General features: G+C 34.3%; 1 protein-coding gene across 11 annotated transcripts in view; it reads right to left on the bottom strand.

The window, feature by feature from the left end:
* Positions 1-17,560, bottom strand: part of CACNA2D1 (calcium voltage-gated channel auxiliary subunit alpha2delta 1) — a 591,296-nt gene that overhangs the window by 168,630 nt on the left and 405,106 nt on the right. For all 11 annotated transcript variants that reach the window (XM_066238152.1, XM_066238142.1, XM_066238148.1 and 8 more), the window contains exon 7: positions 2,289-2,420. In XM_066238152.1, coding sequence (XP_066094249.1) covers positions 2,289-2,420 — 132 coding nt within the window. The remainder of the gene's footprint in view (positions 1-2,288; positions 2,421-17,560) is intronic.

Here is a 17,560-nt window from a genome sequence, read left to right as displayed (position 1 = left end):
GCAAATTTAACTGGGCATCTTTTATTTTATTTGGCAACCCTGCAGAGAAGTGACTTAACTAAGGGCATCTTGTGCCCAACTCCACACTAGTGTTACTGGTAGGTGTCATTGCTTAGTCATCTGCTTAGTAGCTGTCACTGCTTAGTCATCTGTTCAGAACTCTTCCCACATTTCCATTTCATCTCCTTTGTCAACTGATTGGAGCCTCAATTATTTTCTTTAATTTCTCACACAAAAATAAAAATGTAGTTAGGCAAAATTATTCTAGTTGATATTCACTCATTTAAAAAAATGCCTACTGTTCTATGTTTTCAAAACATTTTTCATTATATTATCTGATTGATCACAAAAACCCTAAGAGGATAAACTGAGTACTTAGGGTTCATAATTTTCAGATTTGATGATCAAGTCTTAGAATTTAGGAGACCAATCCTGTTTCTTACAGTCAGTAGGAAGATTCTAGCCTGAGGTCCAAGTCTTATAATATGAAAATCCATTTAAGTAAAATAACACATGGTTCACCAACTTGAGCCCAAGGTTGCTGGCTTGAGCAGGGGGTCATTTGGTCTGCTGTAGCCCCAACAAAGAATTGATGCTTCTCATCTCTCTCCCTTCCTGTCTGTCTGTCGCTATCTATCCCTCTCTCTGTCTCTCTCTGTCTCTGTCACACACAAAAAATAAAATAAAATAAAGGAAATTATAAAAAGGTTTCATTTTTAATTTATTGATTTTAGAGAGAAAGGAAAAGAAAGAAGTGGGAGAAACATCACCTTGTTTCACACATTCATGCATCCATTGGTTGATTCTTGTATGTGCCCTGACCAGGAACTGAACCCATGATCTTGGCATACAGGGACAACACTAACCAACTGAGCCACCTGGCCTGGGCCTATTCATTTTAGTTTACAAAATATATTCATCTTCACTGACTATATATGTTTGCTGAGATGCCTTCAAAATTAATCCAACCTAATACATAAGAAAGCTCTATATTTATTGACATTTCATTTTGTTTCCTGTCATACACATTATAACAAATCTACATTTATTGATTAAAGAGAAGCATGAACAGTTTCTATGCAAAAGTACAAACTTAAAATCTGGCAAGAAATATTTCAATTATTCTCAAAAAATTCTATTCAGTTCTCAATGCGACTTACAATTAGGTCCATCCTGGTAGCTGGCTCTTTATCTCAGAACTGTTTTAGGGTTCAGGGTAACCTCCATTCTAGGTACACAGATCCCTGCTCATGGTCTCACAGAAATCTGCCCTGATTCCAGGTGCCAACACTCCCGCTCCTTCTAGGTGTCTTGATTTAAAGTGATTTTGATAGCTACAGAGGCATGTAAGGAGAAATTGTCTTTCCTTTTGTTGTAGTAATATAAGGTTATAGTAAATATATAGAAATATAAAAATATGGGTGATATATAAAAGTAATTAAAAGGATATTTAAAATATTTATTAAAATTAAAGTTATGCCATTTGGATAGGAATTAATATAGTGGCTTAGTGCCATAACTCTGTAATGTGATAAACAGACTCTGACTTTCAAGCAGAGCCCAGTTAGTATGTGTGTGAAATTATACATAGATAAGAAGTGGTTTGGTGTTATTTACATTAACTTTGTAAATTAATGTAAATAAGAACATCTTAAAAAGCAGTTTAATGTAAACATTTCAGTAGATTGTCATAGAGGGAATTCCCTGCAAGGAACTCCCCAAAAGGTGGTTTGAGGTGATAATCCTATAGATTGATACCAGGTATAAAATGTTGGCCAGAAAGGGTACTAAAGCTGAGGGGCCCCCTGCTGCAGTAGTCGCCCAGACTCCAACGTTGATGTAGACTGTCTCCACACCGCTCTGAGCTCTGACCAAAGACAGCCGAGAGGAGCACGCCGACGGGGCTCCCTTAAGCTGTACCCAGACACGCCAAAAGGATTTGTGAGTAATAAATTGCCTGTGTGATTATTGCAACTAATTTGTATGTCGGTTGTGTTTTTCCTCTGGTGGCACTGATCAGTAGCATCATCACTGCTGCCTCAAGAGTATTCTCAAAGAGGCTGCCAGCCCAGCTGATAAGCAGGAGTGTCCCACTGTGCAGGGAAGTCAAATCAGGGACACCTAATCAACATAGAGCTTGGGCTCTACTGGGACAACTATGAAAGGTAACAGGAAAGCTATCCTTTTCTTTTACTTTAGAAGAAAGTAACAGCATGTTCTCAAGAAACATTACATCTGGTACTTACAGTTTTATCTGGTACCTACCTAATGACTCACCAGGCACTTACCTGGATAATACCGGGCCAGGCCTGTGGCACTGCCAAACACCTGCCACAATAATGTGGGATCTTCATCTCGATTTCTTTTGAAAACTTCGTCTAAGGCACTTGTCCAGTTGAGTTCATTTAATACAATTGTTGCTGATTTTAAAAAAGAAAAAATAAATTACTAAAAATTTATAATATATTCATCATAATTAAAATTCAAATTTATAATAATTAATTTGTAAAATTAATGTTTTACATTTTCATTGCTTTACCTGTACAAGTACTCTAATTCAGTAGTTATCAAAATATTTAGACATGCAATTATTTCCTCAAACACATTTTTATAGGACAGTAGCCTTTTTGACACTTTGGGCTGTTAATTCTTTGTTGTGGGAGTTTCCTGTGCTTTGTATAACGCTGGGCAGTGTCTCTGGCCTCTGTCCACTAGATGCCAGTACCATCCCCCTAGATGTAACAGGCAAAACTCCAGACAGCTTCAAATAACCCCTGGAGGGCAAAACTGCTCCCTGCTGAGAATGGCTGTAATACACAAAACACAACAGCAAGCTCTCCTGATTGAAAAGGGGTGGGAGACATTCCAGCCCTTTAGGCAGTTCTGAAGAAACCTACAGGACACATCAGGGCGCAGTCTGATGACCACCTCCCTCAACTCCTGATGATTCTCTGTGATATACTAACATAATCTGGTCTGTTACTTGATTAAAAACAATTACATGTTTGTCATTGATCACAGACAAAAGAATTCATTCAGAGGCTTCACAATATCAATGTTAGAAATATGAAGCAGCTCATACTTTATTACTACCTTTATGAATAGTGTTTTTCTTTTTTTCTAGTTAGCTCAATTAATAATTAGAATATGTTGTTAATAAGGATCAGATCATTGATTTTGATGCCTACTTATACCTGCTGATTTATCTTGGACAATGAAAGGAAGCATTATATGATGGGATTAAAAAAGGTTAAATTATATATAATTTATAATTATGGATCTCTGTAATCATAGCATCCTATGTCTAACATACTAAATATTTAAATAGCTTAGAATATGATTTTCCCTTTAAACAAAAAGATAATAAATAATCTCAGGGTTTTTTTGTTTTTTATTTTTGTGAAATATGTACCATGCCCCCTGCTGATTAGTACATTGGACTTCTCTGTGCTTGAAAATCTATGACTAAGCCTGAACAGTGGAAGTTAGCTTGGGATAAGGACTGGAGATACTGTTTTAATTTCTATTCTTTTTGGTGAGCAAAGCAGATAAAAGAAGCAAATGCAATCGTGGTTAAGCCATGCAGAAGGATTTTTAAAGGTAAAGGAAAAGAGCTTCTATCAAGGAAGATAAATAGCATACGTGCTTCTATATTAAAGTTCATCATTTACAAAAAAATGAAAACAGGGTATTGTAAAATTGTTCCAGGACCAGCATCCTAATGCATTTCTTATTATTGAAAACTAACAAAATTTCCATCTTTATAGATGTGATTAAGTCCAGAAAGATCAGTGTGCGTGTGAATATTCATGAGCTGGGTCAGATTCATAGTGCATCTGAGATACCAGTGAATTCATATGCTAAAGAATCACAGAAAAGAGAAACATTGTACTTTTCTTTAAACATTCATAAATTTAACAGCAATATTCCTGTGAACAAATAATCATGTTTATTTATGATCCAAATAGACTTCATTAAACTCCAATCTGTTCTATCTCTTCAATTTCCTTGACTATTTAATTCACATTAAGCAACAACTGGTATCTAATTGTTTTTAATAAAGTTTTATTTGTTTTCAAGGCTACTATTTTTTTCTTAATTTTATTTGATAACTTAACTGCTAAAGATTAGGCTCTGATACACTGATTGTTTATTACACTTTTATGTATTTGGGGAAAAAGTCAAGCTCTGAAATATTCTTACTATATTGGTGATATGTTTTAATATTTGTAGTTTATACATGTGAAAATTCTTTTTTTCATATAAGACATTATTGAAGTAGATTACAAAATGTTTTCCTCAAAATTGGATCATCTGCAAATGGCAAGGTATCTACAACATTTGCAGAATAGGCCCTTGAATTGGTTTTAAATATGCTCAAAATGAAAGAAATGATGTTGTATACACATCACAAGGTTTAGCAACTTGATGACAGCACGTAGCAGTGAGTGAGGATACAGATACTTCTACTTGTCGCTGGATATTGATAAAGGCTTTGAGTGTGATCTTTATTCTGTTAGTTAAAATCTTTATTTGAGTGTCCCAAGCAAGAAATCAAAATTCAAAGTTGGACATGCTAGAGCATAAGGAGTGCAACCTCTTAAAGAAGAGTGGGGTTGTAGCTCTTTCAAAATTAAAGTCTGTAACAATTTCAGGGGATTTATCCTATGAAGAGAGTGTAGATCTCCAGCCCTGAACCAGGGAATTTTAGAGCAAGAGTCATTTATTCAATCATGCTGTTTAAATTTCTTAAAACATCAACACTACAAAGTAAAATATATTGCTGCACTAGGAAATTTTTTCTCACTATACTGAAAGCAACTATAAATAGAAAAGAAAATAAGTAAAGCATCAAAGAAAACAAACAAGTTTACTTTGAATATATTTGAGATTCTTCTTAATTATTTGGGTATATTTTTCTGAACCACATTATGAATTGCACTTGACTAATAAACATTATTTTAGTACCTTGAAATGAGCAGATTTTTGTCTTAACCTTGCAAAATTTAATTCTAGCTTTATTTAGAATTACAAGGGGGCCTGACCATTCTCCATGTCTATGCTATTAGCATAACTCAGGATAAGCAATACTGAAATAACTAGGTAACCTGTAGATGTTGGAATAGTAAAACTCATGCAGAACATTGGCCATGCTAAAACAAATTTATGTCAGTTCCTGAATCTACTTTCTTCCCTTGCTACTTTCATTGTATTTATACCCACAAGTTCTCTCTCTCTCCAGTGTTTATTTAGGGAGATACTTTTAATAAACTATTTTGGCTACAATCTGGCTAAAAATTCAGATGCATTCAAAAAGTTATCATTAGGAGATCTTTTGTTTTATATTACAAAAAGTTTACACGGTTATGCTGTTGTTGCCTCTCTGGCCTCAGTTTAGAGTCTCCTATTTTTCTTACATGATAGTACTTAAAACTGAAGGTATAAAACATGATCCTTCATGATGAAAAAACAATAAAACAAGACCAAATTTCTTGGAAAATTATTCTCAACCAATATTACTCTGAATTATGAAACTGTACTGTTCATTCATAGAAAGACTTGAAACTCAAGAAAAATTGTGGCACTCTGACTCAATAAAGCTCAACAGATGTAATTTGTTTCCATTTGTCAATGTATATTATAAACATTTTAAAAATACAATTAGTTTTTATAAGTCACAATCTTTATTTGAAGTCCAGAGCAAGAAATCAAAATTCAAAAGCTTTTATTTAATCGCCAAAACACTGATATAAATTAGTCAAATAATGCTTCATATAAGAACTCAAGAATCAAATCATCTTTTTTTTTTTTTTTTTTTTTTTGTATTTTTCTGAAGCTGGAAACGGGGAGAGACAGTCAGACAGACTCCCGCATGCGCCCGACCGGGATCCACCCAGCACGCCCACCAGGGGGTGATGCTCTGCCCCTCCGGGGCGTCGCTCTGTTGCGACCAGAACCACTCTAGCGCCTGGGGCAGAGGCCAAGGAGCCATCCCCAGTGCTCGGGCCATCTTGGCTCCAATGGAGCCTCGGCTGCAGGAGGGGAAGAGAGGCAGAGAGGAAGGAGAGGGGGAGGGGTGGAGAAGCAGATGGGCGCTTCTCCTGTGTGCCCTGGCCAGGAATCGAACCCAGGACTTCTGCACGCCAGGCCGACGCTCTATCACTGAGCCAACCGGCGAGGGCCAGAATCAAATCTTTTTAAAAGAACTTGAAATATTTCTTGGACACAAAACATTACCTTTATTTGTACAGATATACTTATTGGATGATAGTTCTGTCTGGTTTTTTCTAAGTCATTTATCAGTCTTTAAAATGATTTTATTTTATGTAGCTTATCAATTATATATTGCATATGTATTGCATTTTTAATATACCGTGTACTATATGCGGGGAGCAAAAGTAAGTTTACAGTTGTGAGTACTGTATTCCCTCATGTCCCCAAATATATAGTAATGTTATACATTCACACAAGTTTCTAATTTCTTGTTTGAATGAATATTAGAATTACATTAGTGACATATTTTTTTTCACTGCAGAAGAGTAACAAGTCAATGCTGATTTGTCCTTGTCAACTGCCAGTAACTAATAAACTTCAGCTGGCATGTTTTATGGCTATTTAAAAGCAAAATTAGTACTCAGATTCTGCCAAACTTTAAAAAAGTGAAGATCTTTATTTTTGTTAGAAAATTAGATTTTGCAAAAATAAGTCTTTTATTGATGTCCAAGTCCAAGCCTATTAAAAGCAAATGAATGCTGGGAAAGCAAACCTTGACTTTGGGGCCTCTGTTCTGAATGGTATAAGAGAATTTCACAGATAATTGACTCAGAACGCCAAGCATACATCTGTATTCTTTGTATGGTTGGTTTTCAAAAGCATGGCCTTGGTGTTCAACTATTCTCTCTTTTAAAGCATTCTATTGTTCAGTCTGGCTTCTCAAGGGAAGAAAGGAAAATCTAATTTGTAAGATCATAAAAGAAGCACCTTACATCTGCTGCTAATTCTTGTATAATACATGATACATCTATATCTTCTTTATGACATGGAATACAGAATTGTTGATAAGTTCTGAATGCAATTTTCTTCTGTGAACTTTAACACATAAAGTGTAGCACCGTTGATATCTTTTAAGTTTGACTCCATTTTGTTGTCTTATTCAGGGTTCAGGGCCTCACCGTGCATTGAAGGCACAATACTACTACTTCAAAAGCCTTGAGGTTAATTAAAATGGCAACTACAGCTTTCAAATGAAACAAATATGTATAGAAAAAAGAACCACTTTTTATAAGTTTCTTAAAAAATAAAAACTTTGGTGAGTCTGTATCAAAAATATATTTTATAAAACATAAAATAGCATTTGTAAATCTGATAAAATCTGTAGATATTGAAGCTACATAAAGGACCAGATGCTAAAAACTGCTTTTTCAAAAAATGGTAAATATGATACAATTAAAAATTTTAAAAAGAGAACTAGCCAAAATGCTGCCTATACTTTTTCTATTTAACTAATAATACCATTCTCTTATCAAAGCCTTGCATTGTGATATAGTATATATTATTTAAGATACTGCCACTGGTAATAACAAAAGTCAATAATATTTATTAAGAACTTATATGCTGCAGGTAAGTTAACCACTTCTTATGCATTATCTCATTTAACAATTAGAATGATTCTTTGAGATACTAATATTATCTTCAAAAGAGCATACAATTTGCCAAAAATCACAGTTACAGGTATAGAGACAGCACTCAAGTATGTGTCAGATTCCAAAATTCTTACTGCATATGAGCTATTTATTTCTAAGCTTTCATTATATGTTTACCTCTAATTACTTAAAATTTCAAATCTAAAAAAATATGCCAATGTCTTTGTAGCACAGTGTTTCTCAGCTGAGAGGAATACTGCTCCCCAGCAAACATTCAGCAATGTCTCGAAATATTTTTGATATCATAACTGACACATGGTGGGTAGAGGCTGGGGATGCCCTAACCATCACACAGTGCACAAAATATGCCCCACAGGAAGAAATTACCAAAATGTGCCTGAGTTTGGGAACCTGGCTGAAGTACACCTATAAACACAAAACAATGACTCCACATTGTAAAAAGCAATATTCCCAATAAATATTGTCCAAAAAAGCAGCAACAAAACTCCTTCAAATGGAAAGTTGATATAATTTTAAATATTATTTCATGATATTAAATTATCTCAATATTTCAGCCTACATTTTGATATTTTTTGAGTTGAGAAAATTTTCATTTTAGTCCCAGAAACTCTAACACACTGTCCTCCTACCTAAAAAACTAAGGATTCAAAGCTACATTTTAGAGCCATTAAGTGTTCTTCCTCCCTCCCTTCTGCTTTTGGACCTTCACACAATATGAAGAGTTTTGCTTGGCTGGTATTGTTATTTTTAATGATTTAACACTTACTGATTCTATACAAAACTTATTTTATCTCTATAGCAAATGTACATATTTTATCCCGGAGTATATACGGTGGTCATTAACAGAATTGCATTTAACAGATGAGCCAAACCAGATGTCACTAATTTTATTCATCAACTCTAATATCTAAAAAGAAAAATGTTAATAAGAAGAAACCCACTGATCCAATTAAGTGCAAGGACAAAAAGAATTCACTTTAAGGACTAGACAGTGTGCATAAATATTAAAATGAATGAATCCTTTCATTGGATTTGGTTAAGGAAATCTCAAATAATCCCAGGGTAAATGAAAGATTACTAAAATACAGGGAGATAGGAAGACCAAATCTAATCTCTCTAATCACTTCTCAGGCAGCAGACTTTCCCTCCCACTGAGAATGGGAGAACAGAAAGCTCCAACACATATGTAGACCCTGATGAGGAGATAAGCCTTATTTCTACATTAATTTAGTACAAATATTAAAAGGCCCTTGTCCTTGTCAACTCTCTAAGACCCAAATTACTGGGATTTCTGGTCTTGCTCCTATGTCTTTCGTTTCCCGTAGATCGAATACCCAGAACACAGCTGTTCTGCTTTAATGAAATCTGCAAATTGTGGAGCACACAGAAGGAGCTCAGAAAAAATCCACTTCATTATTAAAGAAAATAAGAATGATCCAAGGGGAATAGAAGACCCTAGGATCTAATGTCATGTTTAGTAATTGAAGGATTTTAAATGTCACTTTCAACAAAATGATAATGTAAGATTTTTCTGGGAGGGACACAGGGATTTTGCATAGAAATAACAAAAATAGAAGGCAAGGTTAAAACTTTGTTTTTATCTTACAAGTATTCTATGTTTCTTTTGTTCCTAACATTATATATAAAAAAACACACAATTAGTGGCACTGGCAGCAAAGAGACTATCACTGGCACAACAGGCTCCTTAAGATAAATCATTTAAACTTTCATTTGTCTGTTTTTTGTTCAACTAAAAAAAATGGACATAAATGGACTAAGGATCCTAGATAGCCTTCAGGTTAGGATTAATGTCAAATAAGTTCATGAATAAAAGGGAATCGTTGAACATAATTTTACTATAGTTCTTTCCATTGCTCAATTCAAAATCTGTAAACATGGACATCTCCTTTAAATATTTTCCATAGACAATAACTTTTTTTTTTTACATCTCCGCATATTATCTCAGTCTTGTTGGTTACTTTCTTTTACTTGAACAATTAAGCTATCTCTCCATTTATTTTGAAATAAAGCCACATTCCTTCTGTCCACCCCCTAATTTATTTAAAAGCTCTCCTATCATGAGATACTCCTCAATTAAAACAATATAGACAAAATATAATTTTAAATTTGGGAATGTTGCATAATTTATAAATATAAACCAAAAACTTACAGTAATTATGTGAAGAGTTCAAGACAATTTATTCCACTGATACAAAGTCATTGTTAATCATAAATTTGATTATTTGAAATTATAATTGTAAAAAGATCCTTAAATATCTATTTTACATATTAGACTAGATTGCATGTATGTATTAGAACACTGCCTACCCTTCTTATTATCATTATCTTATTTACCTTTTAATACTCAGTATTTAAAAAGTTTTTTAAAAATATCCTGATGATGGGGAGAAAAAAGATATCCTGATTGAAGGATTCTGATTGAGCTGCTAAACGGCTAGGATGAATGATTAAACATTTCTCTCTTCACAGAATCTTGCTTTTCCCTCAGTCCTAAATTATGGTCCAACAACATTTAATCTCCTTGCTATAAATCTCATGAAGAAAACAGTGTAAACCTTTCCAAAATCATTTACATTGTTTTAAGAGAATACAAACTAAACTAAACTAAACTAAAATATTATCTCTATTGAACGCTCTTTATGAACTATGTAAGTTTTGTGAGGAGATGATTTTTACAATGGAATATTCCCAATGCTCCCAGATATCAAACCACAATGGTGATAGCACAGACACTAAAATTCTGGAAGAAATTAAATAAGGTCCAATATACATAGCAGACACAACACACACAGAATTACATACACAGTTCTGTTAAAGCTGAGAGAAAACTGGGGGTGAAAATTATATTAGACCAAATAAGATAAGGGAAATCTCTCGCCTTTGCTCTGGGACTCCCTAACTGCACAGGGAATTTAGTGCCTCCCTAGAAAGCTGGGTTGCTGAATTCAAAAAGAGGGATCAGAAAGTATTGGAGCTGACTAATGAGATACGGTTGAAGAAGAAGGATAACAAGGCTCCTGGGGACTGGGGTGATACTGTCAATAGGGTACACACTGCTTGCTACTAATGGGTTTGTGACAGCCAGTTTTAGAAAGAAAAGTAGTCTGGTGACTTAAAGACACAAAGATCAGATGCACTGAACACGGTACGCAGCAGTGGGCTGTAATCAAGAAGAGCAATCACTCGGTTTAAACACCATTCGCTGCTTCAGAGTGAAACAAAACAAAACAAACTAAATCAAAAATAGTGAATTCCAGATTGTTGCTTCCAGAGTCATGGGACCTAAAGGTATGAATAAAATTGAATACCATTTCTAAGACAACATGAGATTAAGATCCTTAATATCTCTAGTTGCTCACCAATACTTTCCCAAATGCATATACATATACATACATACATACAGGGCCCTCATTAATTATTATGCTATTTATACTGAAAGACATCTATATATAAAAACAAAACAAATACATCAACTTGGCTAGTTTTCAGGATGCTTACAACATAGTGAATATTTCTTCAGATTTTAATGTACTTGTAATAGTTACTGACATTAAATTTATATTTATCAGTTCTAACTACTGCATTCTTCAGCACATACCTTAGTACAGAAATAATTCTTTTTCTATTCTAATAAGCTATGAATTTTAAATTTTTCATTCATAGCTTAATATCATCCCCAAAACATTTCAATTAATCAAAATCAAATTGGTTGAAGAAGCTCAAGTGATTCTGACTTAGCTATCAAACATTATAAATAATTCAATACCTGATCCAAGTAAATATTTCACATATAAGCTTTTAAAAATAGCTTACAAGTTTTAATCTGATGAAGTACAATAGAAGATGGTAAATGACCACCAGGTCATGTACATTCTAGTTCCTGTGTATCTCTCATCTTCTTTTCCTCCATGGCTACACTCACTTAGGTCTTTTGTGAGAACCTTTAGTCTCCCTGCTCATTTACATCCATTCTACCCACTCTGCCACAGTATTTTATTTGGCAAATGCCCTCCTTAATTAAAACTTTTCACTTAGTCTCTATAAAACCTGGTTTGGTTCTTTTTTTATAGGTTTCTATTCAATTTTCTGAGCTCCTTTCCCACTGCTCTTCCACATACCCAAGCGATAGTGAATGATTTCTGCCTTTCCCAGAGGAGAGTGTTGACTTGTGTCTCCCATGTTATTGCATATACTGTCAGTAAATTAAAACTTTTTCAGGTCTTTATCAAACTACATTGTGTTACACCACATCTGATCAGGTACAAATCGTTCCAGTAATTCCTTTTCCGCCCTTCTACCCAAAGAGATAGGGAAAGGGTGTCAGTAACTGAAGTAAAGGGATTGAGTTGTTCTGGTCCTCTTTTTAGCTTTATTTCAAGTTCTATGATAAATCTACCCTTTTTAACACAGATGTTTTGAAGAACCTGATATACATACTATAGCCTGTTTTTACAAAGTCCTTTAAATCAAGAAGTATTTCTAAGACTCTTTCTGTGAAGTACCTTCTAATTTGTATGCTAATCATCTGATTTCTGTCATACACACCTCTAACAAATATTCACTGAGCATCTATTATGTGTCAGGCATTGTTCTAAGCTCTTCAGAAGTCGGCAATCTATTTCTTAAAGGGCCAATAAAAAATATTGCAGGTGTATGGTCCACATGGTCTCGTCACAACCATTCCCTTTGCAGCTGTCACACAAAAGCAGCCATAGGCAGCACATAAACAAGTAGATATGACTGTGTTTCATTAACACTTTAATTACAAAACCATGTGGTAGGAGAGTGAGCCTTAGTTTGCTGACTCCTTCTCCAGGGTTATTAGGCCACCAAGACAGACCAACCTTCTAATGTCTAGGGGAGGAGATACACAATAAACAAATAAATAAGAACATATCAGAGCATCATAGCTGCTCTTTAAAGGATTAAAACTGGGAATGACACAGATTGATTAGTTACTTTAGAGTGGACCTTCAGGAACATTCTTGCTTATTTTAAGCTGAGACCTGAGTGAAAGATAAGAACTCATCATGAAAAGACTGATAGAAAGCATTTTATTAAGATAATAGACACTAATGATTTTGACAATGGAAATGCTTAGGTATCAAAAGAATGGCTTTATGATCTAGTGTGATATTTTAAGGATAGAATCTTAAAAAGCTTTCCTGCAACAGCAAAATATGCAGATACATAACAGCATAAAGAAATATCGGGGACAAATTAAAAATGGTTTGGGCATTTTACTGTAACAGATGTAATCCTAGTGAGGTGAAGGTCTAATTCCAGCATTGTAGTCAAGCATTCAAAAAAAAAAAGACACTTTCTAATAATCCTTGATGAGGTCTTGAAACTAAAATAAAATCAATTGTGATCATTCTTCTCAAGTTTATCTAAATCTAGTAGAAAATGACAGGTAACTCAAAGTACCTTAAATCAAATTCTACTTTTGTTTTAAAACCCTATGAACTGGACCTGCCTATCAAAAGCTAAGTAAATCTTTTGAGGGTCAGGGGAAGGGTGGTCACAAAAGACTTCCTGGAGTAGTGACACAGTGTTAAAGAAAGAATAAATAGAAAGAGGGCTTGCTAGCTGATTCCATGCATAGCCTGTGCAGGACACAGAGATGACAACAACTATAAAATAGTCCAGGAGGTCATTGTTCAAAATGGTGGATGCAGTGGGAATGTAGGACAATGGCAGCAACAATAATATTAAAGATACACTGTCATGATAATTCAGAAGCACTAAATACAAAATAATTTAAAAAAAATTTTTTCCATTGATTGAGAAAGAGGGAGAGGAAATAGGGCAGAGAGAAAGAGAGAGAGAGAGAGAGAGAGAGAGAGATCAACTCATTGTTCCACTTAGCTGTTTCATTTAGCTATGTACTCATTGATTGCTTTGGGTGCATGGCCTGACTAGGAACTGACCCTGCAACCTTGGTGAACCAAAACAATGCTTTATCCACTGGGTCACCCCCCAGGACCTAGAATAATTGTATTCTAAGAATTATAGAAAGCCATATAAACTGAAGTATGAAATATTCGTATTTGTAATTGAGAATTCACTCAGAAGCCAGTGTGAAACAAGACTGAGTATGGGTTGAAAGCAAGTGAGATGTGAATGGGGAAGGCGAAACAGGAAACTTGTATGGTCAGGCTGGTAAAAAATAAATAATAAATGGTCTGAACAATAAAGACACTGGTAGACACAGGAAGTGAAAGTAGGTACAAAAGACACTGAGGAGAAATAATCTAAAGACCATAGTGACAGATGGCTGGAAAAGAAAAAGAGAAGTATTGGTCGTCTGACATAAGCCTGAATAGTACAAACGACAGTGATAGGAACAGTGGAGGAGGGGTATATTTGGGGACAATGATGATGAATTCAATTTTGAACATAATGTGAGGTATGTGTGAGATACCTATTAAACAGGATTGCTAAAGAGGCAATAAGAGAAATGAGTCTGCAGCTGAGCCACAAAGTCTGCATGGAAGAATCAGTTTGGGAGTGATTACCGCAGTGACAGTTGGAACTGTCTGGTTTGCATGAAGACAGCAGTTACAGACACCATCAACTCTAGGGACCTTTAAGTATTAAAGAGGCTTTACTTATCAGAGAGAGATTGCCAAAAAGAACAAATGAAAATCTAACTCTCATAACATCTTTTCCATAAAAAAGTAATTGTTACATAGAATACTTTAATATTTATTGTTTTTGTTTAACTAAAATAGTAAGATGTCCCTTTCAAATACGATTTTCACATCTGCATTAAAATGAGCACTGACTACAAATTCCATGTATCTATGTATGATTCACAGTCCATTAAGAAGAAAGAATAGGAAAAGGTATAAAAAACAATAAAAATCCATTATCTCTTAACACATTTTTTTAAATTTTGTATTTTTAAAATAGTTACTGACTTAACTCAAGTACCCAGGGATACAATGCCTGCATCTCTTGTATGAAGAGCACATTAATGCTTGATGTGCGCTTGAAGAATAAGCAATTTCCCTTCTGCCTCTGTTAGAATGATGAGGTAATCTACTGTGCCTTTATACTTACAGAGAGCCTCAAGAGAGTGAGGCTCAATGATTACATGGTCTTAAAGAACCATAAAGTTTACCACCGGACACATATATGTATTATAAAGACACTTCAAACTGCCGAACACACTCTCCTTACCATCATTGCACAGCCCTCTTCTGCAATTCACTTGCATCTTTGACTTTTGGAAATGATTTAAACCTGCATCAGAAGTTCTGAATGCATGAATGCCTACCAGCCTCATTCATTGAAGGCAAGAGTGACAAGATTTAATTACTTAGAAACATAATGACATTTTTCTTCCTAAAAAGGAAACTTCAACCTTTCAGTACAATTTAATATCAGAAGGTAACATACGTATAAGACTTTTTTAATCTTCTATTTCATAAAACAGAAAGTTAGGCACATGTAAGAATAAACATAATTTAATTTTAAACACATAATTACCATTCTCTCATATACCATTCTTCCCAAAATGTATTTTCTTTGATATTCTTATTCATGTTTTCAAAAGAAGCCTTTATTTTCTTGTCACTTTGTATTCTGAATCAAACTCATGGAAGTCCGATTTCCCTGGTACTACTAACAGATGTGAAGCAAAGTATTTATTTCTTTGACTCAACTAAAATTCTTTTTTATATATCCTACTAAAGTATCAATTGTCCATTATTTTTCCCTTGAATCTGCTATTCATAAATCTGACAAGTAAACATTTTTTTTCTTGTTGAAAACCAAAAGCATGTGCATTTTATTAACATTTGGGGGCAAATTTTCAACTGACATCTTTCTAAATGAGGTAGCAATACCTTGTTAAACAAGAAGGTAGGAAAGAGTGTGTACGTATCACTATGGGCACCTGATCACATTGTTCCATCCTCTATTTAAACCACTGTATACATAGGCATCATTGACGGTATTTAATTAAGTCATTTTAAAAGTATTTTGTTATAATAGCCCTTCTAGCATTCCCCAAACTTCACAATTACGTTCTTGTTAGACAAAAACAACCAGTGGGTTTTTTTCTTATCACATAGAGTCCATCTTATTATTTTATAAAACAGTTACTTTTAAATCAAGTTGAAAAATCTAATCTTATAGTCTGTAATTTATATCTTTTATTTAAGTTAATAAATCTTTATACAGGTATTATTATTTTTTAGCATAAAATTATGTTCATTAAAATTAAAATTTCCTTGAAACTCATGGATATTGTTTGTTATGTTAATTTCTAAACAATTTGTTTGTCCCTGAGTTCACAATAAGTTGATTTATATGCGAGAGAAATGGTGCCATAAGAAGTGATACTGATACCAAAATTCAACAAGATCTTCAACCAGAGAAAGAAAAATCTATCCTTGGAGCCTCCAGAAGTTCCACACTAAATGCGAAGGCAGAGGCAGCAGCAATCCCATAGCTGAATCCTCAGGCTACTAATTCAGGAAGGAAAGACTAGGAGAGAGGCTCCGGGAATACGGACTCTCTCATTGCCGGAGCCTGCAAATGCTAATGAGCCTCGACTGCCAATGAGACTGAAGCCCAATTATGACATTGCCATAGAGACTTATCAATTGCAAACATCTACTGAGCATGCCACAGGGGCAGAACCCGGGGTACAGAGACATCGACCAGGAAGAGGGAGAGAAAAGAAAAAGCAAGAAGATAATCTCTCAAAATCAAGAATAATCCACAGACTTTATAACCTATCCCATTTTATTATATTTGTTCATTTGTTTCTCTTATCTTCTTGTCTTGAATATTTTCTTCCTCTTCCAATTTGGTCGTTTAATTCTCTGCCGGTCTTACTCTCTCCTCTCCTTGAACTACAATACCCATAAGTGTTATATCTGCCATTATCTTTTCTTTCTTCATCCTTTCTCTCTATGAGGGTTGTACTCCAAAACCCTTAACTCTCTCTTTCTCTCTCCTTTCATTCTTTTTTCTTCTTTTTGTGTTTTCCTCTTTCTTTTTTTTCCTCCCTCTATATTAGTTTCTTCTTTTCTCCTTTACTTTCCCTCTCATTCAATACTCAATCACGAACAAATTATTTTATCTGGGACACAAATTTTTCTTTGTGGCGATTTGGGGTTTTTTTATTTTACTTTTTTAATTCACTAGCAGTGCTCCCAACCCATTTTATCTAGTTCTTCCTCCACTAAATACAATAGTAATTTTTAAATTTCTTTCCCATTTTTCCTGTTTACCTCTTATTCGTCTCATCATATCTCTTAGTCAACCATCACCAAATCACCTAAAAGCGAATCATTTTATTCTTGACCCATATTTTTCCCTTTTTTGCATTTTGTAGGTCCATACCCCCTTTTTCACCCCTTTATCACTTCTCCCCACTCAGGCCCTCCATTATAGGTAGATTTTGTTCTATTTAGCATATAATTCACAGTTCACCACAAGATTTTCTCAAGGAGGGGAAAGGAGAAGAGAGGGAAAAAAAGGGGGGGATAATAATTTTTTTATTTTTATTCTTTAATAAAATATTTTATTTCTTAACTTTTTATTCTTTATTAATTATCATTAATACTATCAACAAAAACACCCTCAGATGCCATTAAGGGAAAGGAAATCAAATATCATGGATACAAAAGACAGAGAGGTAGCACAGATAGATGAAGAAAAATCTATAGAGAAAAAATTTAATATATTGAAAACTTTGGAGTTAAATGACAGAGAATTTAAAATAGAAATCCAAAAATACTCAGAAATATACAAGAAAATACAGAAAGGCAATTTAGGGAGCTCAGAAAACAACTCAATGAACACAAAGAATATATTACCAAGGAAATTGAAACTATAAAAACAAATCAAACAGAGAT

The sequence above is a fragment of the Saccopteryx bilineata genome, chromosome 7, assembly GCF_036850765.1.
Source record: "Saccopteryx bilineata isolate mSacBil1 chromosome 7, mSacBil1_pri_phased_curated, whole genome shotgun sequence".
In the NCBI taxonomy this organism is placed as follows: Eukaryota; Metazoa; Chordata; class Mammalia; order Chiroptera; family Emballonuridae; genus Saccopteryx; species Saccopteryx bilineata.
Note: the sequence above shows the minus strand (reverse complement) of the source record. Positions and strands in the feature narration are given on the sequence as shown.